At 43.1% G+C, this 23,541-nt stretch overlaps 1 protein-coding gene across 5 annotated transcripts in view; it reads right to left on the bottom strand.

Moving 5' to 3' along the window:
• The window catches only part of Dock10 (dedicator of cytokinesis 10), a 164,606-nt gene that overhangs the window by 4,948 nt on the left and 136,117 nt on the right, over nt 1–23,541 (bottom strand). For all 5 annotated transcript variants that reach the window (XM_042679374.1, XM_042679376.1, XM_042679377.1 and 2 more), the window contains exons 44-53: nt 23,290–23,400; nt 22,099–22,314; nt 20,120–20,177; nt 19,349–19,447; nt 17,917–18,023; nt 16,138–16,260; nt 15,889–16,002; nt 8,179–8,325; nt 4,395–4,605; nt 1,910–2,100 (exon numbers count right to left, since the gene is read on the bottom strand). In XM_042679374.1, coding sequence (XP_042535308.1) covers nt 1,910–2,100; nt 4,395–4,605; nt 8,179–8,325; nt 15,889–16,002; nt 16,138–16,260; nt 17,917–18,023; nt 19,349–19,447; nt 20,120–20,177; nt 22,099–22,314; nt 23,290–23,400 — 1,377 coding nt within the window. The remainder of the gene's footprint in view (nt 1–1,909; nt 2,101–4,394; nt 4,606–8,178; nt 8,326–15,888; nt 16,003–16,137; nt 16,261–17,916; nt 18,024–19,348; nt 19,448–20,119; nt 20,178–22,098; nt 22,315–23,289; nt 23,401–23,541) is intronic.

Genomic DNA, 23,541 nt, shown 5'->3' with positions numbered 1-23,541 from the left:
TTTTGGCTCAATGAGGCATCTCTCAGATTTGCCAAAGGAACGCGGTTTTCTTCAGTGCTGGGAGTCGAACCCAGGACCTCAAGTGTGGTAGCTAAGTGCAGTACCACTGAGCTACATTCCCACCTCCACAATACCAGGTTCTGTTCCCACTTATGTGCAGGAGCAAGCTCACACCAGTGGCTGTGGGGGCTGGGAAGGAAAAGGGTAAAAGACGGGAGGTAATATTGTGTCTGAGTAGACTCCGGGGCCTTGGGCCCACCGGTGGGGAAGATGTAGTCATGGCTGCAGGGTGTTTTCTTTTCTTTTTCCAGCTCCATCCTCTACTCAGCCATGTGCTAGGGAAGCTGACTTGTGTGGAGAAGAGCAAGGCTTCCCTTGTCTGGTGGACTTTTATTTTGAAGTAGCCAGTGGTGGAGCAGAGACCAGAAGAATGAAGACTTCTCAGTTCTGAGCTGGGCTCGCTGAGTTTTCCTTCTGTCTCAGGCTCTGTTGCAGTTTGCAGGGCGCAGTCACTGACCTGTCTTTGTTTAAAACATGCAATACTTTGTGCATTATGGATTTGGGGCGTTGGTTTGTTTTTCTTTTTTAATTTTTGCCAGTATTGGGGCTTGATCTCGGGGACTGGGTGCTATGGCTCCTGGCTAGCTCTCTGCCAACTTGGGCCATACCTCTACTTCTGTCTTTTTGGTAGTTACCTGGAGATAAGAGTCTCATGGATTGTTCTGCCTGGGCTAGCTTTGAACCTCAATCTTCACATCTCAGTCTCTTACACAGCTAGGATGACAGGTGAGAGCCACCTCGCTTGGGCCGGGCATCAATTCTGACATTTTAAAATACTGCAGGGCTGTGAATGTGGCTTAGTGGTAGAGTGCTTGCCTAGCATGCACAAAGCCCTGGGTTCGATTCCTCAGCACCACATAATCAGAAAAAGCCGGAAGTGGTGCTGTGGCTCAAGTAGTAGAGCATTAGCCTTGAGCAAAAAGAAGCTCAGGAACAGTATCTGGGCCCTGAGTTCAAGCCCCAGGACTGGCAAAAAAAATAATAATGCAATTAGATAAAATGCTATCTTGATCACTGATTCAGTTTTGTGCTTCTCTGTCTTCTCCTTGGGCCAGGCCAAACTGGGTGCCAAGTGCCAAGGCCAGTGCCAAGTCAGCACCCCTACAGTCCCTAGTGGGGGCATGAAGTGAAGCTTCCTCCTTATCAGGGGCCTCGCCTGCTCATGCTCACCGGGACCCTGGCTACCCTCTCGGATCCCACAGACCCTCTGGTGCTGGTGTGTTCAGATCTGGGCTGGCCATTCCCCCTGAGTGGGGCCCCTGCACCTGCCTGGCTGGTTTTCTTCAAGGCTCCTCCCACTTTTGCAAACAGTTTATTGAGTTGATTCTCTTCTGATTGATCTCTCCTACACCTGCTGCCTCTCACAGCCCCGAGAAACACGGATGCACATTTTATGAACTAGTAAGCCTTCTTTTAGATTTGCTTTAGAATGATGTTTATAAGGCTCCTCATGACGGACCGGAATGGAAATACCATGGTTATTCACTGGTCCAGTCAGTTCAGTGGGAGGCAGATACAGGACATTGTTTATCCGGAGAAGATAGAATGGAAGGAAGAGGTGGAGAGGAGAGGAAATTCTCTTGTAGCTAAATGAGGTATTTCTGTAGGTGCCTGGCACTAACCCGTGTGCATTTCAACTGCACAGGATTTTTAAAGACTCGGATAACGCTTTGAGATGGGCTCATCAATAGCACAAATGTCTGGAAGTCAAAAATTCCCAGGGTGCTGTGCGCAGCCCAGCGGTGGGGATGGACACTCACTGGCCTGCATGCCGACACTGCCCCACCGTGGCCAGGCCCGGTATGCCTCTCATGAAGATAAACGTCCTGTCTAGGAGGTGCCCACTCACCTTCACGCTGACGCTTCCCTGCAGTTTGAGCTGCAGTCGGATCATATCCACCTCGTCCATGGTGCAGAGCTGGTTCAGCTCAGAAACCTTCCTGGACATCTCATCAATGGCCACCTCAATCGGATTCAGTTCGGTGCTCGACTGGCTGATGACCTGGATCCTCTTCTTCACATAGGGGAACAGATGGCTTGCTGCACAGGAGCCACAGAAGGGGTTTGAAGGGTTAGCCAGGAGCCCAGGCGCACCCTGGAACTCTCTAGGGGGCGTTGTCTTCTTTCATGGCGCACACTGCCATCTGTGTGTTTTTCGTGAGGAGTCTGAGTTTCTTTTCCCCCAGGGGCCGTCTGCTCTCCTATTTCCTAGCTTTGGCCCCAGCTACGCTCACCTGGCTTCTCTCCTTCCCTTCCCTACCTAACACGAGCTTTCCCACAGGGCCAGATGAAGGCTCTTGTTAATGGTTGCCAGGAGTTGAGCTGCAACTCCGGGCCTTGGGAATCTCACCTTGTTTTTGGTACTCTCCTATTTGAGATCAGGATATCAAGAGTAACTATACAGTGGAAAGTTTAAAGAGGACAGATTTCATTGCAATTTGGAACTCAAATTCTCCACTAGCCCACAAGAAACATTGCAGAAAGAATACACTGAGTAGTATAGGGTCACTTGTTTTTTTGGGGGGTCGGGAGAGGCTGAACTCAGGGCCTGATGGCTGCTAAACAGGCACTCTATCACTTTATCCATGCCCCCAGTCCCTTGATTTTTTTGGCCAATGCTGGGGCTTGCACTCACACAGCTCCATTTCCAGCTTTTCTGCTACCTAATTGGAGCTAAGCGTATCATGAACTTTCCTGCCTCAGCTGGCTTTGAACTGTGATCATCAGATCTCCGCTGCCTTAGAAGCTAAGATTATAGGCTCGAACCACCAAGACCTGATTCTTTTTTTTTTTTTTTCCCATTTTTAAATCACATAATCTCTGGATCCATTTCCTCTTTTTTTTTTGGGTCTGGTCATGGGGCCTGAACTCTGGGCCTGGGCGCTGTCCCTCAGCTCTTCAGCTCAAGGCTAGCGCTTTACCACTTGAGCCACAGTGCCACTTCCGGCTTCTTTCTTTTTGCTTATGTGGTGCTGAGGAATCGAACCCAGGGCCTCAGGCATGCAAGGCAAGCGCTCTACCACTGAGCCATCTTCCCAGGCCTGGATCCATTTCCTTAAGGTGACCTCTAATGAGTGAGGAGTCGGTGGGTGTCTGAAGGATGGAGGACAGGGCATTGGGAGGCACTCTCTGTCTCTCCTTCCTTAATGCCCTCATCGTCTCCACACAGCCTGTGACCCCCTGGCGTGCCCCTGCTTCCTCTGTTACGCTGTGCCGGTCAGGCACTCTTGCCTCACTCCTCTTTTCTCCAGCCAGACTGAATATCTTGAGGACCCAAACCTTTTTAATTTTCTTTTTTGTTGTTGTTTATGCATATGCCCGTACTGAGGCTTGAACTCAGAACTTTATGTTCTCATTTAGCACCACCAGGGCTGGTGCTCTATCACTTACACCACACTGCAATTTTGGCCTTTTGCTGGTTAACTGGAGGCAAGCATCTCATGAACTTGTCTGCACAGACTGGCTTCTGCGATGGTCAGATGTCAGCCTCCTGAGTCGCCTGGACGGCAGATATGAGCTGCCTGAGAATCATGTTGTGATTAATTTATTTTTAAGTTTGAGGGAATTGCCAGGACCTGGACACTACACCCCCTAGACACTCATGGATGGTCTGTTGAATGACAAGTTGACAATGTCATAGAGTAGATCTCAGCCGTACTGGGTGTGACCGGCATGCTGCTGTCTGCATTGATTTTAGAGATGAAGCACGTACATTTCAGTGGGTAACATCTTGCCCCAAAGCACATGCAGATAGCTGTCCACCGTGATGTAGTTCAGGACAGTCTCCACGGGCACAGGGAAAGGTTCCATTTCTGTGCTTTTCCCCAGACACTGACATCATGACTCTGGTGAATATCCAGTCTAAAGGGCAGGCGAAGGGCTGTGACATAACTCCATTGACAACCTCGCCTCCAGCTTCCTTCTCAAGGGACTCTTAAGCTTGGTGCTGGTGGCTCACACCTGTAATCCTACCTACTCAGGAGGCTGAGATTGGAGGACTGTGGCTTGAAGCCAGCTGGGACCAGAAAGTCTGTGAGACTCCACTCTCCAATTAACCAGCAAAAAGCCCAAAGTGTAGGTGTGGGCTGTGGCTCCAGTGGTAGAGCACTAGCCTTGAGCAAAGAAGCTCAGTGACTACATCCAGATCCTGAGTTCAAGTCCTAGTAACAGTGCACGCATGTGCGTGCACACGCACACACACAGAGACACACACACACACATCTAAATCAACATATTGAGCACTTCTCTCCAGGCCTGAAACGACTCTGAACTTCTAACGATAGTCCTGTCCTGGCACTGGCACCTTTGGGTGGCTGCCCGGGACGTGCACCTACTTGTGAGGATGGTCCTGCGTTTGCACTGCTCCGCCACTCCCCCGTGCTTCTTGCCGGACAGCGTGAAGGGGGTCTCGAACACAAAGCGGTTGATGTTGTGGTGCATTTCAAAATCTGTCCTGCGGTCCTCGATCTCCTTCTCTTCGAAGAATGGCGTGACGTAGGTGACCTGGATGTAGGCGTACTTGGGGTCTAACTCCTTGGGGTTTACCTGTGTGAACACACATGGGGTGCAGATAGTAGTGAGCCACAGCGAGTTGGAAGGGCAGGCGGGGAGCTCTGGTTTCCCTGGCTGGAAAGCAGGTGACGGCTCCTGTGGGAACGGGGAGCAGCGATGGAAAACCTGACTGACAGCGGCCAAGCAACCCAGCCGCTGGGCTGCAACGCACTGAAGTTCTTTGCAATGTTTAAGTGCCTGGCTGGGGCAGATGATTTCATCTTCCATTTACTGTGCTCCTGTAAAGATGATCCAGCATTGGCCTCTGTGTGGAAACTAGAAACCAGTTTCTACCTATCCCCCTGGCGTGTGGCCATGAACTCTGACTGGTGCTCTTGGCTTTGGGTTTGTAATGGGAAGGAATTTACCTGTTTATTTGCCCGATCAGCTGAGTTAGTCTGTTTCATAATGGCCAAGATTTGTGTTTTCCAAATCCAAATTTCTTCTATCAGCCACAAATCATCTCATCCCAGTGAGCACTACTGGGGATTGTATTTGGGATCTAGGACCATGTGAGCCACATTTCCAACCCTCTTTACATAGCATCATTCACGTTCAAGATAGGGTCCCACTTTAGGCTTGAGCTGACCTAGGCTGTGATCCTCTTTCTTGCTCTCCCCCATGTCTCTAGAGATGACAGGAACAAACCAGTGTCCTGGGACATTGTACTTCCCTCTAACTGGGACAATACACATGCGACACCATGCCCAACCACTGGTTGAGATGGAGTTCTGTGAACTTTTATGCTCAGGCTAGACCCTAACAATGATCCTCTGATTTCTACTTCCTAATTAGCCAGGATTATAGACTTAAGCCACCACGGCCAATCACTGCATTGGTGATGAGGCTGGACACCTAACAACACCTTGCTACTGTGCTTATTATTTAAATATTTTGCCTGATTGTGTAGTTACCTACTAGACTGATAGTTGTTTTTTTTCTTTTCTCTCCAAGTTTCTTTCTGCCCAATCACCGTCTATTCACTTCTAGAGATTTGAGGAGCCCCATTCACTTTAAGAGTAGGGTTCAGAGTGGCCTAATTTTTCCAAGGCCACCAGCTGGTAAGTGGTGGTAAATGGTGGAAGAATATAAATCCACATTATTCTGCTGTGAGACATGGCCTTTTCCTCCTCTTAAGGAACATGTCTGCCTGTGCAGAGAATGAGACTGAACTCTTCAGATAGAGGACAATGAGGATCAGATTTACACAGTGTCGGCACAGACCCAGTCATCTTCCATCTTTTGCTCAGACTCCTTCAAATACCAGTTTTGTAAAAGAAGAGGGGCAAAAATATGTCACCAGATACCAGCTTTTTCAGCACCACAGTTTTTTGTTTTTCTTTCTTCTCCCCATCAAACCTTTCTTTCTTTTTTTAATTGTGAAAATACCGTACAGAGGAGTTACATGGGCAAGATAATGAGTACATTATTTATCAAGCATTGTTGCCTCCTCCTTTGTTTCCCCTTCCCATCTCCCTCCCCACCCCCCCTTCCCATACCCCCTGACCCCCCTCGCCAAAGTTGTAAAGTTCGTTTTTTGACATAACAATTTGTACAGCTCATTGTTGCAATGGGTCCACCTGTATCCGTATTCAAATGATTTGTTTTTTCCCTTCCCCTCCACAAATTATACCAACATCAAATACAGTGAAAGCAGGGGTTATACTGTGGGGGAGGACATACAAAGCAACAAAGAAATCATCTTATAAATGTGTTAGAAACAATCGCATGAAAGGAAAAACATTTGAATACTTATCTCGGGGTTCATTTCACCGAACACTGACTTATCTGACCTTTTCTGCTTGTCTCAGACATACTAGTTATTGCAAATAAGGGAAACCATGGGACCTATGTTCAAACCTGTCTTTCAAAGACAGAATCCATTTTCAAAGATGGGATCTTTCAATGGCAGAATCTATCTTGCCATTCTGTGCATACCATTGCCCCTTGCCTTCTTCTGGGCATTACAGAACATCCCCTCACCCTACAATCCCAGCTCAAAAGCCACCTGCTCTGGGAGCATTACAGACCCCAAATGCGTTTGTGTTGGGAGTCACGTGTTCTGGTAATTCCTGGGCCACTCAGCAATGGCAGACCATTGCGTTCTGCTGAATGGACCAATCACACATGGGCGTCTCTTATTAGTCCCATGTGACCAGAAGGTCTGGGAAGAATAGAATCGGTGCTACTGATCCTTATTTTTGGGTTTGGCAGGCAGTGGTGCTCACAAAAGGCTGATTAAGTGAAGGAGAACGTATGAGAAATTTCAAAGTAATGTCATGAGGTGTAACCATTTCCTTTGTGGAGCCAGTGAGAAGTTGGGTTTTAACAAGTTAATACAAGGTAATGACAAGAATCGTTTAGTCTATCATAGAAATAGCTCTCGAAGTTGGTGTATGAGGGCTGGGAATGTGGCTTAGTGGTAGAGCGCTTGCCTGGCATGCATAAAGCCCTGGGTTCGATGTCTCAGTACCACATAAATAGAAAAAGCCAGAATTGATGCTGTGGCTCAAGTGTTAGAGGGTTAGCCTTGAGCAAAAGAAAATCAGGGACAGTGCCCAGGCCCTGAGTTTAAGCCCCAGGACTGGTAAAAAAAAATCTTTGTGGTCCAGAGATAAACTTTTTTTTATTTGTGTTGGTGCTTGAACCCGGGGCTTGGGCACTGTCCCTTAGCTTTTATTGCTGAAGGCTAGAACTCTCCATTTGAGCCACAGCTCCACCTACAACTCCTTGATTAAATAAGTACTTTCAGCTTGCTATTTTTTCTACCTTTGGGACCAATTACATTAACATTTTAATTGCTGTTCAAATGTAAATTATCTATGGAAGAAGTAGAGGATTTGGTAAACTGTTTCTAAGAGGACTTCTCAGTTATTCTGAAAAAGAAGCAGGGAGTTGGTGTCTCTCTCTAGTAATCCTGGCTATTCAGGAGGCTGAGATATGAGGATCATGGTTTAAAGCCAGCCTGGGCAGGAAAGTCCATGAGACTCTTATCTCCAATAAACCCAGAAAACCTGAAATGGTGCTGTCGCTCAAAACGGTAAAGCACTATCCTTGAGCAAAAAAGTTTAGCATAACAGAGAGGTGTCCATTACACTGGTTGAGTATTGGGGTTGGGGAATGAGGATTAGAAGAATTTAACCAGGCACCAGTGGCTCACACCTGTAATTCTAGCTACTCAGGAGACTGAGATCTGAGGGTTGCAGTTCAAAGCCAGCCTGGGCAGGAAAGTCCGTGAGACTCTTATCTCCAATAAATCACTAGAAAACTTCCAGAAAAGTGGTGCTATGGCTCAAGTGGTAGAGCGCTAGCCTTAAGCTGAAGAGCTGAGGGACAGTGCCCAGGCCCAGAGTTCAAGCCCCAAGACCAAGACCCCCTGCCACCACAAAAAAAAAAAAAGAAAAGAAAAAGAAATCAGCCAACTAACAAGCAAAACACTCAATATACTTTTAGTAGATAACTACACCATCAGGCAAAATATTTAAAATTATGAGCATAGTAACAAGACAACAAACAAAAGTACTAAGTCACACAATAGTACCTCCACAAATATTGAGTTTCCCTTACCTTGTTGGAATCCTGGATTATCTTCACATTGTCTGCCCCGAATTTATCTGCATAGAGCTTGAGTAACCTTTGGGAAATCTCCGAGAGCCCCGTTAGCTTGGGCTCTTTATAGATGTACTCTTTACCTTCTTCTTCTTCAAAAAAACCCTGTGGAAGATACACAATGGACTACTGATTTTATTTAAGAACTCTGATTACAAACTAGAAGCCACACCAAAAGTCATTTCCTCAAAAGATATATCCAGTTGTTGGTTGCCAGCCAAATCATTGATTGGCATACTGTAAAATTCCAAGGCAGAAAAGAATCAGAGGAAGAAAACAAACTATAATGTTATAAACATACATTGATGTAAACTTCCCTAAACCTGGTCAAAGAACCTCATGAATTGTCCTACTCGTATTTTTTTCTGAGTAGAAATCAATGACATTATCTTCTTACAAAGATTTTGGGAGAAGAGTGCCCTCTGGTGGCAGCATTGAGTAGATTACACAATCTAGAATTTTTTTTTGCCTTATTCAGAGTGTTAAATAGCATTTAAAATATGGTATTTTACAAATCTTTGAAGCTATCACAGTTTAACAGTATGTGGCATGTAAAGTTATCAAAATGGGTTTGTATTCATCTTACACCATTTTGGATAAAAACTCATGACACTTCATGTTGTCATGAGAGAAGTTATACTGGCTGTATTCACAATTACTGCAATTAAAATATAACTTTACATTAATAGCAGTGACTTCAGGGACCTGGTACAATTTAGTTATATGTAACTTAATTACCCAATGTGCTTTGATAATATATCTTTCACCCTCTAGGAAATCTAGAATTTACAGGATTGAAAATAGCAACTATGCAATCATTCTCATTCCGGGAGGGCAAGGATTTAGCTTCCATGAATCTGTCTGATTTGAAGCCAGGAAAAGGGAAGATTCCATTATCTGAATATAACTGAGAAGGTCTTTATAATACATTCTCTTTGAAGAGACAGAGTGTTTTTCCTGTGGAGTACATATGGTCTCAGAATGCTAATGAACTTGAGAACGGATAAACCTACATTATCTGGTTTCTTCTGACTGCAGTTTACCTGCAAAGGTTGGGTGAAGGCACCAGAGGTCAAAAAAGAAACTTTATATTTAAAAAATGACCATTTTTGGCTAGAAATATTTCTTATAAAAACATCATGGACACACTGTCCTAATGCTGTATGATTTTTTTTTCTTCATAGTGAATGTGAAGCAATTTAACTACAGCGATTAAACTGGCATCTGTTTGCTGCAGTGTCATTGCAAACACATGCACACAATTCAATGTCATCACTGTTTATAGGATGCTGTGTATCATAAGATGATTGTATCTCACAAAAGCCCAAGCACAAGGTGCATTACAACACCTGATCCTTTGTTTTGTTGTGGTGTATTGGGGACTGACCTCAGGGCCTTGCATTTACCAGGCAAGCACTCTTACCACTTGAGCCTTACCATGAGCCCTTTCATGTTGATTATATTTGAGGTAGGGCCTGGATTTTATGCTCATGCTAGCCTGGACTGCAATCCTCCTATTTATGCTTCCTTGTATCACTGAGGATGACAGGTGTGCACCATTGTCTCCAGCCACTGAGCTTCCTCTGTAGCCTGAATAACAAGGATGCACCCCATTGCGCAGCTATTGGTTGAGTCTCATGGACTTTTAGACTTTTATGCCTGGGCTGGCAAGTCTTTGATCTCTCCTTCCAAAGTAGCTAGGATTACATGAGCCACCAGCACCCAGACAGATCCCAGAACTATTCCTGTCAAGCCAGGAATCATGTGCCCCATTGTCCATCTTCCTAATTGACTTTGGGCTCTCAGAAAACGTATCTAGCGCGACAGCGCATGGTCAGTGTCTGGCTTGGATGCCATCTGGTCTGTAGGAGGAGGTCACTTACTTGCTGAAGAAGTGAGTATATGAACAAAACTGTTTTCAGAGGACATATGTATCAAAAAAAGTAGGGTTGCTCTAGATATAACTGGAAAGGATCTCATTGCTTTTTAGTAAAGAGGGATTTGTTATGTGGTTTTTGTTTTTGTGCTCATTTTGTGCCTCTACTGGGGGTTGAACTGAAGTCTTGTACTCTCGCTTAGCTTTATTTGTTCATGGCTGGGGAGCTCTCTACCATTTGAGTCAGACTTCCAATTCTAGATGTTTCTGTTTTTTTTTTGTCGGTCGTGGGGCTTGAACTCTGAGCTTGCGCACTGTCCCACAGCTCTTCAGCTCAAGGCAAATGCTCTACCACTTGAGCCACAGCGCCACCTTCTATTGTTTTTGTTTTTTGCTGGTTAACTGGATGTAGGAGTGTCTCAGATTTGTTCTCCCTGGCTGGCTTCTACCAGTGATTCCCAGAGACCTCAACCTCCTAAATAGCTAAGATTATAGGTGTGAGCCCCTGGAGCCTGGTTAGAGTTCTGTTTGGGGATAATTTCTTGGCGCAACGTTCAAGATGTAAACTAACAGATCTTGAACTGCTAGAAGGTGGCATCTGATGGTAAAAGATTGAAAGCAGCTCTGAGCCGAATGTTCCCTTGGACTTCAGTGGGGCAGGTCTGACCCCTTTCCCACATGATGTCCTGCCTGCTACGTGTTCATGCTGCTGTCTTGATGGAGTTTTGTCTGTTTCAGTGTCAGAAGTGAGTGGCTAAAACGGATAGATTGACACATCAGAGAGCTCTGACTTCTAAAGCCATCACACAGAATCCCCAGCAGACCCCTGCTAAAGCAACATTTTCAACTTCAGTTTCAGAGAGGGAAAAAATAGGCCTCGGACTTTCGGAAAAAGATTTATTTTTCCACCGTGGCATGAAAAGGAATATGAAGATACACGAGACTAATTTCCAAATTCAGAGTTAGCCGAAAGTGAGCAGAAGGAGGAAGCAGGGTTGGACGGGTATCATCACATCCTATGTGGACTCGGTTATGACCCTGGCCTCCTTTTATAACTACTCGTGGGTCTAAAGTGTGGAAAAGATACAGAGCCAGCCACCTGTGGGAGCCCTGGGGACGGTGTCTGGTATAGCACAAGGGGGTTTGGCCAGTCTTAGCTATGATGATGCTAGTCACAACGAAGAAAATATCCCTATGTATAGCAATGTGCGTTCTGAGTCATATGCAGGTAAACAGCTTAATGCAGCTAGGTTTTATTTTTTCTTCTGCCAATATTGAGGCTTGAACTCAGGGCCTGCCGCTCGCCCTCAGCCTTTTTTGCTCAAAGTTGGTGGTCTACCACGTGAGCCATAGCTCTACTTTTTGGTGGTTTAATTTGAGATAAAAGTCTCATGGACTTTCCTTCCCAGACTAGCTTTGAACCGCAATCCTCAGATCTCAGCCTCCTGAGTAACTAGGCGAACAGGTGTAAACCACAGTTGTCTGGCTCTTAATGCAGTTTCAAGTGCTCAGAGATACATACCTTTTGTTTTTTCATGCATCAGAACTGAGGTTTTCCTTTTTTTAAAAAAAGTCTACTGGCAGTCATGTCAGCATTTTGGTAAGAAGCAGTGATTAGAACTTGCATTTTTATGATTGTGGAAATGAAACCTATTGAGTCTTTTTTTTTTTTTAGGATGAGTATGAAGGACAGAGGAAGGCAGAATACAGAATTTAACCCACTGTCTGCCAGGGTTGATGTAATGTCCTCTGGACCCCAATGGCAGCTGTGGAAAGGTATGCTTACCTTGCACCCAAGAAACACGTCAAGGAGAAACCACTGAGCTAAAAGGCACTCTCTGAAGGATGGCTAATGTTCTAACTGTATCCAGAGGAAGTGGTTTATAAATGGGACACGGGATTGGAAGGGGAGGCAGTTTTCTCTTTGCTGAAGCTCTAGGGTTGAGAACTGATAGAAGTTCAAGGCAATAGTTAATAGAGCCTTTGCATTTCTAGGGCGAGTTTGATTTATTGATTTATTGAATGTCCAATCCACTTTGCAATCTGACAAATGCCTGAATATGTCATGGTTAGGAAACAGAAAACTCCAATTCAACAGGACTTTGAATCAGTGTAATCAACATGCATAGAGTATAAGACCTCAAGTCAATAAATTAGGATAAAAATGTACAACAAACTGATCATTGAAATCACTGACTCCTCAGATGTTCTCCTAGCCACTCAGAATCTTGCAATGACAAACATAAGCACATGTGCTAATATATCCCATGGATCCTCACACACAAAAGAAGGCATTTCAATAATGCATTTCCATGCATAGAGGATAGGTCAGAAAAATGTCATCATAGGCCCAATTTATGGTCAAGATCTGCAAGGTCATATTGGTGAGGAACTGCGAGGCTATACATCACAGGCGAAAGTAGAGATCACAGTTGTTTAAACTACAATGCGCCTTCCCTCCTCCTTTGAAGTTCTTTTCGATCAGCTTCTGTGTCTACACTCAAGCAGATATGATTGACAGTCATGGAGTCTCTATCCTCTGCTGCATAGACTGGAGTTCCCCAGACCTTTCAAAAGCTAATGCATTCTAGGGCCATTTGATGTTTGAAGTTAGGCATTGGACTCTTGCCTGCTTACTTTCATGCAAACCACCAAGGCTCAAGATTTCATTGCTACATAGCTCATCAGCATTGTTGTTTAATTACTCTGGAAACAAATTCTTCAGGAAACTTGAGGGAGGGTACCTTACCCAGGGTATACATGAAATTTCCATAGGCCATGTGTAGGATTTTCTGGGTAAGATTTGCATTTTTAAAAATTCACTGATGTAGAAGAAAAGTTCTCAACTTGTTTTCTAGTATCTGGCTCCTTGGAGACAGTATTACTATTACAACAAACTGATCAGATTAATTTTTTAATCAAAGACAACTGAGAGTCCTACCACATTAAAAAAGAAAAAAAATGTCAGGTTTGCTCTCAGAATGCTTTACTAGGCAATCTGAAAAAAGAACGGAGTTAGGTCACAGGAAAGATCTCTCTCTGGTCATTCCCATCAGTCTGTTTAGTATAGGATTTGCTCAAGTATTCTTTTAGTATGTGAGTTAAGGTTTTGTGAACCCACATTTATAAATAAAATATTCATGTAGGACAGAGGTAGGAAGGAATTGAAAGAATTACAAAAAAGTATGCACTCATCAGACAACGAGAGCTGACGGGGATAAAATGTGCATAGTGAAAGAAGCTCACGGGCCGTAATTATGCAAAATCATAAGAAGTTGTCATTTTCTAGGCAAAAATGACTCAAGATAGGAAATTTTATGTGGTTCAAAAATTTCTTCTCTGTCTGAGTGGTCATTTTTACTGTGGCTTATTTTCTAAATTTCCTACCTTGCTATTTGCTGAATCTCTGGAACTGTTACCTAGGGGGTAAAGATTTATTCTTGTTCATGTTTTGTCTCAGGAACTGGTATCATTATCACTGAGAATGCTCAGAGGCCACCACCACAGAGAACCCCATTTCTCCAAGACACTCCTTGGAAAGGGGCAAAGCGTTTGCTGGATTCTGAGAGGAACCCATCACCCCAGTGTCTGAAATTCTGACTCCTGGCTTCTTCCTAATATGCTACAAGTCATGGTGGCCTGAAATAGACAAGCGATCTTCAAAATCACATCTGCTCTACACCTATTAAAAGGATAGGATTGGCAATATTGTTGCGTGTATGTGTGTGCGTGTGTGTGCGTGTGTGTGTGTGTGTGTGTGTGTGTGTGTGTGTGTGTGTGTGTGTGTAAGGCTTTCAGAATACATCTTCTACCTTTGTGGAGAAGCAAAACATATGAAAGAAGATACATTTTTGTAATTCAGATCACTGGAATAAACATAGTTTAGTTCAAGAAATGGCAGGGTGACTCCAAAAGGAATGGAAGCGGGATTATCACACCTTGTAAAACAAATGGAAAGATTTTCACACAAAAAACTGTTAAGTTTCAATCAAACCACGTGGAGGGAGGTGTGAGGATTATTAGAGCATGCAAAGGGAGAGAGGAGAGAGTACACTTACCACAGCCTGGAACAATCAAGACCAAAAGGAAAGAGTAAACATCTGCGTTAAAACCAAGTTGGAAAGCAATGAGAGTTGTTTCTCCCTGTGCAACAGCTTAAATACCGGTTGGAGAAACCAACAGGGGCCCTCTGGTTCTCATGATCAACATGTGTGAGTGGTGAGAGTTCATCATCTGTTAAGATCGCTGAAGAGTTGTAGGCACACCCTTCCTCACCAAACTCACGCTCCCTGACAGCCTTGTTTTTCCCTTTAATAGTCCAACTCCCACATCTCCTTCAGATGACATTTTCTGCTTTCTTTTTATCTGGCTTGCTAATGATTAGCCAAGGTCACAAATGGTGGATTTTCCTCATGTCTTCCCAGTGACTATTTCCTCTCCTTTCCGGAAGGCTTCCTCACAAATTTCCTTCCCCCAGAGGACACTCCCACTACAGATAGTTCTGATGCTTCCCCATATACCCTCCCCCCCCTACCAAATATCATAATTGGGTTTTTCCCTATGCACTGTGTTCTCACACCATTATCTTTCTCTCTCCTTCACTCGGGGGCTGCTGTGAAGTGGGGAAAATCCAGGTGGGATTAAGTTGCCTATGGTAGGTGGCTGCCATATTGAAAAGTTCATCTTAAGGCTGCATTTAATGACCAGAGGAATAGATATTTTTAAAGAAGGGTTCAGAGGGCAGTGGTCTAGATTGATAATGCTGAATTTGACTCCTGCTGGAGCCTTACGATTCTGACATCAGACTCTGGTGCTAGCACTTCACATGAGGGAGAAAAGTAAAGTGAGAGGTCTGAGAATCATTTCAAGTGTGAAAAGACTGCCATGTTTATCCACAGGAGCAACAGCCTGATATCTTTCTCCTGAAATCCAGGCATGCCACAGCCTTGCTGCAAACCAGCAAGGGAGTTCCCATGCCTACCCCAAGTCAAGCTCTACTATGAGGAGATAGTCCTATTTAATACACAGCAAGCCGCTTTCCATGGCTAGCTCAGATTTTCATTCTTGTTTCCCGCTTATGCAGTAAATTGAGCAAGATAATTTAAAAATTACATTGACTTGAAATACAGGAAACAGAAGAGTCACATCATGTTCTGCATAGAAAGTAGGAAAAAAAAGTAATGGCATGTTTGCAAATTTGTAGGTTTAAAATGGTGAACTAGCAGGAATACTGAAAAAATAAGTATCCATACTTCCAAGAAGTTAGAACTAATTGTGGCTCAGCTTATATTGAGTCTTATGGATTTCTTTCTTCTTCCTTCCCTCTTTCGTTCCCTCCCTCCCTTCTCCCTTCCTTCTTTCCTTCCTTCCTTCCTAGTAGTGGGGCTTGAACTCAGAGCTTTGTGCTTTTGCTCTCAAAGGTTTTGCTCTACCACTTGAGCCATACCTGTACTTCTGCCTTTTTTTTGGTGGCTAATTGGAGATAAGAGTCTCATAGCCTTTTCTACCCAGCCTGGCTTTGAATGAGGATCTTCAGCTCTCAGTCTCCCTTAGTGGCTAAGATTACAGGTGTGAGTGAGCCACTGGCACTGAGCTGCACATTTATTATTTCTTGACTTAGTGCCTTCCAATGAGCAAGCATAAAGATGCTGGCGTCCAGAGAAACACTCAAGCATGTTCAGCTACTCACCACCCTTCATCCCTTGGCGTATGCCATTGGATGCCTTCTGAAGAATGAAAGCCAACAACCACTCAACAGAGTGTACAGGCCACCTTACTTCTTGTGAACTCACCTGCCCATAAAATGCCACACGATAGTAGCGACCGAACAACCTCTTCTCTGAGTTCACCACCTCTGCCACTTTTAGATAGGACCGGTGGATGTCATAGTACAGATCCGACAGTTTCTGCAACCATAAACCAAAGGTGCTCAGGACAAAGATGTGGACACCCAGGGAGTGTCTAGGTTTGAAAACTCTGAAGTAGTTGGCCAACGTAAAGGAGGATATTTCCAGCAGCTTCTCTTGGTAGTGACTGCATACCTTGAAGTCCCGTTGCTTCTCGAAGACGGCAATGATGGGTTTGTTGACGTCAGCGATGAGTTCGTACCGCTCGGACTTCCAGAGAAACTCCACACACATGTACAGCTGCTCCACCAGAATGCTCTGAAACCCAGCAGGCAATGTGAGACCATGCGGGATGCAGGCTGCAGCTCATTCCTCAGACTGGATTTCTAAACTAGCCCAGGGGCAAAGGCTTTCTGGAGGAGATTCCCGAATTCCCTCTCTGTGACTGAAATGTATAACTCAGCAAGAGATCACAGCCTCATTTTGGAGTCCTCCCTCTCCCCCATCATCATTACCTGATTAGTGTTTTAGATGTGTTTTTTTACTTTATGTTATTTTTGTGTGTGCTAGTACTAGGGCTCAAACTCAGGGCCTGGATTTTGTCCTTTTAACTTTTTTACTCAAGGCTAGCACTCTACCACTTGAGCCACAGCTCCACTTCTGGCTTTTTGGCAGTTAATTAAGAGTCTCATGGCCTTGCTTGCCTAGGCTGGCTTTGAAATGCTATCCTCTGTTCTCAGTCTCCTGAGTAGTTAGGATGACAGGCGTGAGCTATTGGTGCCTGGAGGTAGACATACTCATTTAAATCTATGAAACGCATTCTGATCTTTCTAGTTCTTTCCGTTCTTGTCACCTGTTACTTTCTTCTCAGGTCCACATGCATAGTTTCCTAGAGTCTGTGTTCTCTTTCCAGTTGCTGTTCTCTCTCCTTTTAGAATGTCAGTCTGACTGTGATCTCTGCCTACACCAGTCTTTGTGGGAAGTCTAGTCTGTGCATGCTGTCCTGTCTCTGTCTAGCTTAGCATTCAGAGTCTCCACACTCAAGCACCCAACCTCCTTATTAGTATATGCCACTGACTTTGTACTCTGTTGTTTTTTGTTAGGTCAGACTGGGGCTTCAACTTGGTACCTATAGCTTCTGCTCATTGGCTAGAGCTCTCCCAACTGAGCCACACCTCTAACTCAAAACTTCACGCTCTGGCTACACCTGACTGTTCACTCCATTCTTAGAACACTTACTGTTTGCCGTGTTTTCCCCTGTGTTATTACTATTACTGTAAGAACCTTCTTTACTCATTTTACACCTTCAAGCCCTACTAAATATTAAGATTCAGTGCAAAAAGATGCCCCACTTACGCCACTTCTAAACACTTGCATAAAATAATTTGCAACTGCAAAAGAGTTCTTGGTTTACCATTTTAGAGCATCTATCATAACTAGCCAGACGTGACTCCTTCTATCAAGGAATAAAAAATTTTATAAAATATTTTTGTCTTGGGCTGGGAAGGTAGCTCAGTGGTAGAGTGCTTGCCTTGCATGCCTGAGGCCCTGGGTTCGATTCTTCAGCACCATATAAGCAAAAAGAAAAAAGCCAGAAGTGGTGCTGTGGCTCAAGTGGTAGAGCACTAGCCTTGAGCTGAAGAGCTGAGGGACAGCGCCCAGGCCCAGAGTTCAGGCCCCACGACTGGACCCCCCAAAATATACATTTTTGTCTTAATATTATACAAGTAAAAAGGATCCAGAACATAAATTTGTGGGTTAATCTTAATGGAGTAAATAAAAATTAGCTTAGAATTTTATCATTTTCTAAAGGAATCTGGTGTCTATTAATCTTGGCTTTGCTTTTGCCTTAATTTCATTTTAATGAAGTCATAAGATAGAGCAACTGTATCTAACTTCTGAACAAATACAATATCAAAATACATTGTATCTTTTTTAAACTTAATTATATAACACTAGAGCAGCTAGTCTTACCTCATTGTATGGTGTATCTTGCATTCCTGAATCCTCTTTCATTGCTCCTTCTTCTTTAATATTTGGTGTGATGCTCACAAAAGCTGGCCATCCCATAGAGAACATACCTTGCACAGATCAAGGAAAATCAAATGTTATTCAAGCCAAATCTTGTCTGGACTAGAACAAACCTCTTCATGATGTTATAAGTGATAAATTATAATACTCACACATGTGACAAAGTGGTTAGAGTATGCATATTGGTAATTTTCTCTTCCAGCCATAAATCCTACCTTATGTATAATTTTTGAATCATTTGGAGGTAGTATATTTTCTATGAAGAATCTAGTATGATATTATATAGGTAGATCATAGGATTGGTGGGTTGACACTGTATCAACTCTGGTTTGAGTAATCTCTTTCAGCCTGTTGCCATAATTGTTAAACTAGAGACATGAATGTGTATCTCAAATGATGTTGAAAGGATTTAGAACATTAATATTTGAGCAAACATCTGGTGTAGTCAGTGTGTTGTAAAGGCAATGCCCAGGACTTGCTGCTTTTCATCTTCCTCCTTATCTAGAAACCTTCTCAAATAGTCTTAGTCTTGTGACTATCAAAATTGAAGACCCGATTCTTCAAATGAATATCTATCTATCTATCTATCGATGGATTGATCAATTGTAACTATTCAAAAATAGGCAATATTCCCAGAGGGGAGGAGTCAGGTATGAATGGTGAGGGACGAATAATTAGGGTCACAGGTTGCAGTGACAAACCTGAATATTGGCTCCAGCATGAGTCAACCACGATCTCTGGAATCTCTGATTCCCTTTGCACATCTCTTATTTTGAATAGTTTTATTGTACTTACAAATTAAAAGACTCCCTTTGTAACTTTTATTTTTGTGTTTTTGTGCCCATCTTGGGACTTAAACTCAGAGCCTGGGTTCTGTTCCAGAGCTTTTTTGCACAGGGCTAGTGCTCTATCACTTGAGCCACAATTCTACTTCCAGTGTTTAGGTAGTTAAATGGAGGTAAGAGTCTCATTGACTTTGCTACCCAGACTGGCTTTGTTATGCAATCCTCAGATCTTAGCTTTCTGAGTTGAGTAGCTAGGATAACAGGTAAGCCTCTGATACCTGGCTTCCTTTTGCAATTTTAGACCAATATTCCAATGGTAGACTCACACACAGACGGATAGCCAAATAATGGCCGTAGCTCATTATCTTGAATATTAGATAATATGCAGTTCTGTTTGATAAGAAATTCTCATTCTCCAAAGGTTATATGTATTGGATGAAAGTTTCTTATGACTTTATTTTGCAGAGGGAATTTTGTAGATATGAGGTAGTTTGACTTCTAAGAATATACAAGGTTTCATCGGGGCATTGTGTAAGCAGTAGCCTGACTCCTATGTGTTAGAGGTGAAGTAGCACAGCTGGATCACTCACTTCCTCCACCTGGGGTTGTTAGTAATGGGTGGCTATCACAGGGATGGGCATCCTCCGGGACCAGGGATGACGTGCAAATCTTTTCCATTTTCCAGTAACCTATGGTAGTGCAAGATGAGGTTAGGACATGTTTTTGTTAATGAAAGCTTATGAGAGTACAAATTATTAATCAATGAGGTATTCTCATTTGAAACTAAGAAGCAGAACCTCCATTTACCCTTGCTGCACAAAAAGTAAATATGACATGATAATTAAGATATTCTTTGGTGGTATTGGTGTTTAAGTTCAGGACCTTGTTCTTGGTAGATGGGTGCTCAACTGCTTGAACCAGGCCTCTGACCCTTTTTGCTTCTGTTGGTTTTTTAGGGTCTCAACATTAATGACGGGACTGGCTTGGACAACAATCCTCCAATGCATGCTTCCTGTTTAGTGAGATGACATAGCTTGCTGCTATGCCCAGCTTTATTTATTTTTAATTAGCTGAGATAGGAGGTCTCAGATACTTTTTTTTTTTTGCCTAATCTGGTTTCGAATTCAAATCCTCCGATCTCTACCTCCTGAGTAGCTGAGATTATAGGGTATTTTGCCCAGTTACAATAAAAAATTGCATAGCATAATGAGAAATACCTGTGCAAGTGAATGTTACTCCATAAAAGTAACTGAGATTAATAAGATGAAAAATTAATGAATTAATCATAAATTAGGTTTCCACAGGGTGATTTCTGGGCTCCGTTCCACACTACCCCAGGCCATGCTCCACTTTCCACTTACCTTTCCTTTTCAGGTACTCGGCAATGAGGGCGGCTATATGGATGTAGCACATAGCAGCCTGTAATGAGGCAGAAAACAAAGACTGAAGATAGACCAAACTCTATCTAATTAGGATTGATCTTCCAAGAGGAATCAATATTTCAGGTAAGAATATGCTATTTAGAAGAATCCATCGTAATGACAGAATGCAAAATATAAAGTACTTGTATTTTTTAAAAAATCCACCATCACGAACAGAATGTGTACCTGAGATTTTTGTTGGTTTTCCTTAATATATGCTCAGGTGATTGAGCTGGACTGAAGAATTTTCCCACCTTCCTTCCTTAGGACATAAGCCTAGACTATTTAAAAAAAAATATAATCTCTTTTCTTCTTAGGTCAGAAAAAAATGGACAAGAAAAGTCTATTTCCAATGGTGGTAACTTTCTGCATTTCCTTTGTTTTTTAAAATGGTTGCTTTGAAAGTTTTCATGGACATTACACCTAATTTATAAATACATTTGTGAAATATACATATGTGTATACATAGGCTCATGTATGTGCACAAATGCATTAACTCAAGTATGGTATGTGCAGGGCAGAATGCCAATGGTGTAACTCCCTTGAACAACAAACTTACAGTCTAACAAAATGAATACCAGGAAACTGGAACTTGAGCTGTCAGGTAAGGGTGGGGTTAAGAGGAAGGGCTGAGCACTGTCAGAATATTCAATGTGCATGGGTGAAAATGGAACTATGAAAACTGAGGGAATGGGCGGGTAAGAAAGATGGGGTGGAGGGGGAGGATGATGGAAGGGTGACATTAACAAAGATGCACTGTAATCATAAACTGAAAAGTTGACCTGAAACCCCTTTGTACAACTACTTAGAGACACTACAAAAGTAAAGTGGTCTCCTCACAAGTCAGCATTTGTTGTGTGAACTGGTGTAATAGATGTTGTTTTCCTAAACCAGGTTCCATAAGTGATAGGTTATTTTTCCCTAATATCTACTCCAAACCCTTGAACTTTGTAGAACACTTTAAAACATGACTTGTTGACTGTTTCAAGTAACTTTAGATACTTCCCTTTGAGGTTTGTGGAGGGATCTTTTCCCTTTTCAAATAAAGGACTTGCAATTCCTCATTCTCGTCCTCTCCCAATTGCTTACCAAGCCAAACTTCTGGCTTTTGTTTCAAATCCCCGAGTATCATAAGAGCTTCAAGTTTTAAGACTCTCCTAGAGCAATCAATCTTCTCCTGGAAGGGGATTGAGTTCCAGGAAGAGCAACAGGAAGAATCTCTCCATTTGGAACCCAGCAGCCCACGGGTGCTATGAACTGATGCCTATAAATCTACCCAGTGTTAAAACTTAGGTACCGATTTTCAGTCTTTACCCAGTAGACTTTTCTCACATGGCAATGAAGTATGCTAATTTCTCCATGGCCAATTAAGGCTTGCAGTATTCACCATATAGAAAACTTCCTCACTCCACCATTACAGGGAAGAAATTTGAAAGCAAGAATCATTACTTAATACAACCCATGCCACTGTCTGCTTTACCTTCTTGCTTCTTTTATTTGGGAGGTGGTGTTGTGGTTCTGAGGCTTAAACGCATGGCCTGGGTGCGTTGTTTAGCTTTGTCACGCTTCCTCTTGAGCCACAGCTCCACTTCTAGCTTTTTGGTAGTTAGTTGGAGTTATCAGTCTCATGGTCTTTCCTGTCTGGGATGGCTTCTAACCATGCTCCTCAACTCTCAGCTTCCTGAGGAGCCAGGATTACAGGCATGCACCACCAGTGCTGGGCTAGCTTCCTATTTCTAGCATTCAGCTCTGAGCTGCATTGAAACAAGTCCTCTTGCCTGTACCAAGACTGCTACCTATTTTATCTCATCTAATTTGAGTCAGACATCCAGGCTAGGCAAACTTATAGGACATAATACATAGGGTCACCTGTATATTAGAAAATAATTCATATTCTAAGTGAAAATCTAATCATTCACCTCAGATAGGTCTCCATTTCTTGCATGAATCTTGGCCATGCTTTCCAGCCAGGTCCTCCGCAGTTCAGGGGTGCTTGCGTAAGAGTTTGCCAGGCTGTACTGGAGGTCTACAAGCATCTCGGGATCCTTCTCGTGCTCTTTCATCTGAGCCGTGGCCATCAAAACAGTCCTTATGCGTTTAGTTAGGTCCTTCACCTCTGCTGGGAAATTACTGTTCTTTGGGAAAGAGACAACTTGGGTCATTATCGATTTGCACTTCGTTTGGTCACTTTAGGTAATGTTGTGAGTTATGGCTTGGTATCAGTTTACTGTCTTACGTATTATTCACAGATGTGTGCACTCTATATATTATGATTATGTAAACACATCTGGTGATAAGAATTACAGCAGATTCTATTGTACTGTCATCGAGCTTACTTTGTCTAGTAAAAGCATCCTCACTGACCTTGATCTCCTTTCCTCCTTGACCTTGACTCTTTAGGTTTGAGAAGGACTGTCTTCATTCCTTGGAATCTTGGCTAGCATTTAGCGCTCATTTAGCCAATTATATCTATTTATTTCTGGACCATAGGGATTGGCTTGGGATGGGCCTATGCTATGTAGGTGGAGCAAAGAAACTGAGTTCTGAGACTCTCATAGATATTATTTAATGGGGTGTTTTTGTCAACTCTTTAGATACTATCAGCATCTTCATAATTCCTCACAGTGAAAAGCCAATCTGTAAATGAAGTAAAGGAAAAGCTGATCTGAGAAATAGTGAGTCAAAATAGAGATACCACAGGAGGGGATCTGAAAGCATTGTTTTAATCTTGGTGATGATTGAAGGTCTGCTCAAGACTGGCAAGTATAATCCCTAATGGGGGATGTCTTCAAAGATTGCTAAAAGAAAGAAAAGACTTGCTTATGAGAAGGGTGATGAGCAAGTCAATATATTTCTGGATATTTCTGGTAAATCTGGTTATATATTACTCAACCACATGTCTTGGGAAATTTTACTTGGAAAAATCATCTGGTTAAAGCGACAATGTACGGATTATGAATTTCAATAAGCAAATTAAATCTGAGTGTTCCAAGTCTCAAGAAGGTAAGTGTAAAATTTCTGTACTTCTCATGATTTTTGACATCTCAGAGGAAGAATCCACTTTGGTTTATTCCTGATTCTTTAGAAAATGAACACAAAGCCTTTCTTACTTTCATCTGCTTGTCTCCATTGGCAAAGTTATTGGTGATTGCAAGGGAATGTTGAAACCGGGAACCTCCAATCCCAGCATCAGCTATTAACTGGCTTACTGCTTTGATGAGCTGGAAGAGAAAAGCAGAAATGAACCTCCTCAAGTAACAAGGAAAATCGTATTTCCAAAGAAATTCACTCGGTTGCATTCATGTGTCATTAATTTCTCCCTGAAGAGCCAACGCATAACATCTTTACCTATTAGGTCTCAA

Source organism: Dipodomys spectabilis, unplaced genomic scaffold (genome assembly GCF_019054845.1).
Source record: "Dipodomys spectabilis isolate Male_0828 unplaced genomic scaffold, ASM1905484v1 ptg000051l, whole genome shotgun sequence".
NCBI classification, from domain to species: domain Eukaryota; kingdom Metazoa; phylum Chordata; class Mammalia; order Rodentia; family Heteromyidae; genus Dipodomys; species Dipodomys spectabilis.
The sequence above is the reverse complement of the archived record's forward strand: the minus strand, read 5'-3'. Positions and strand labels throughout refer to the sequence as shown.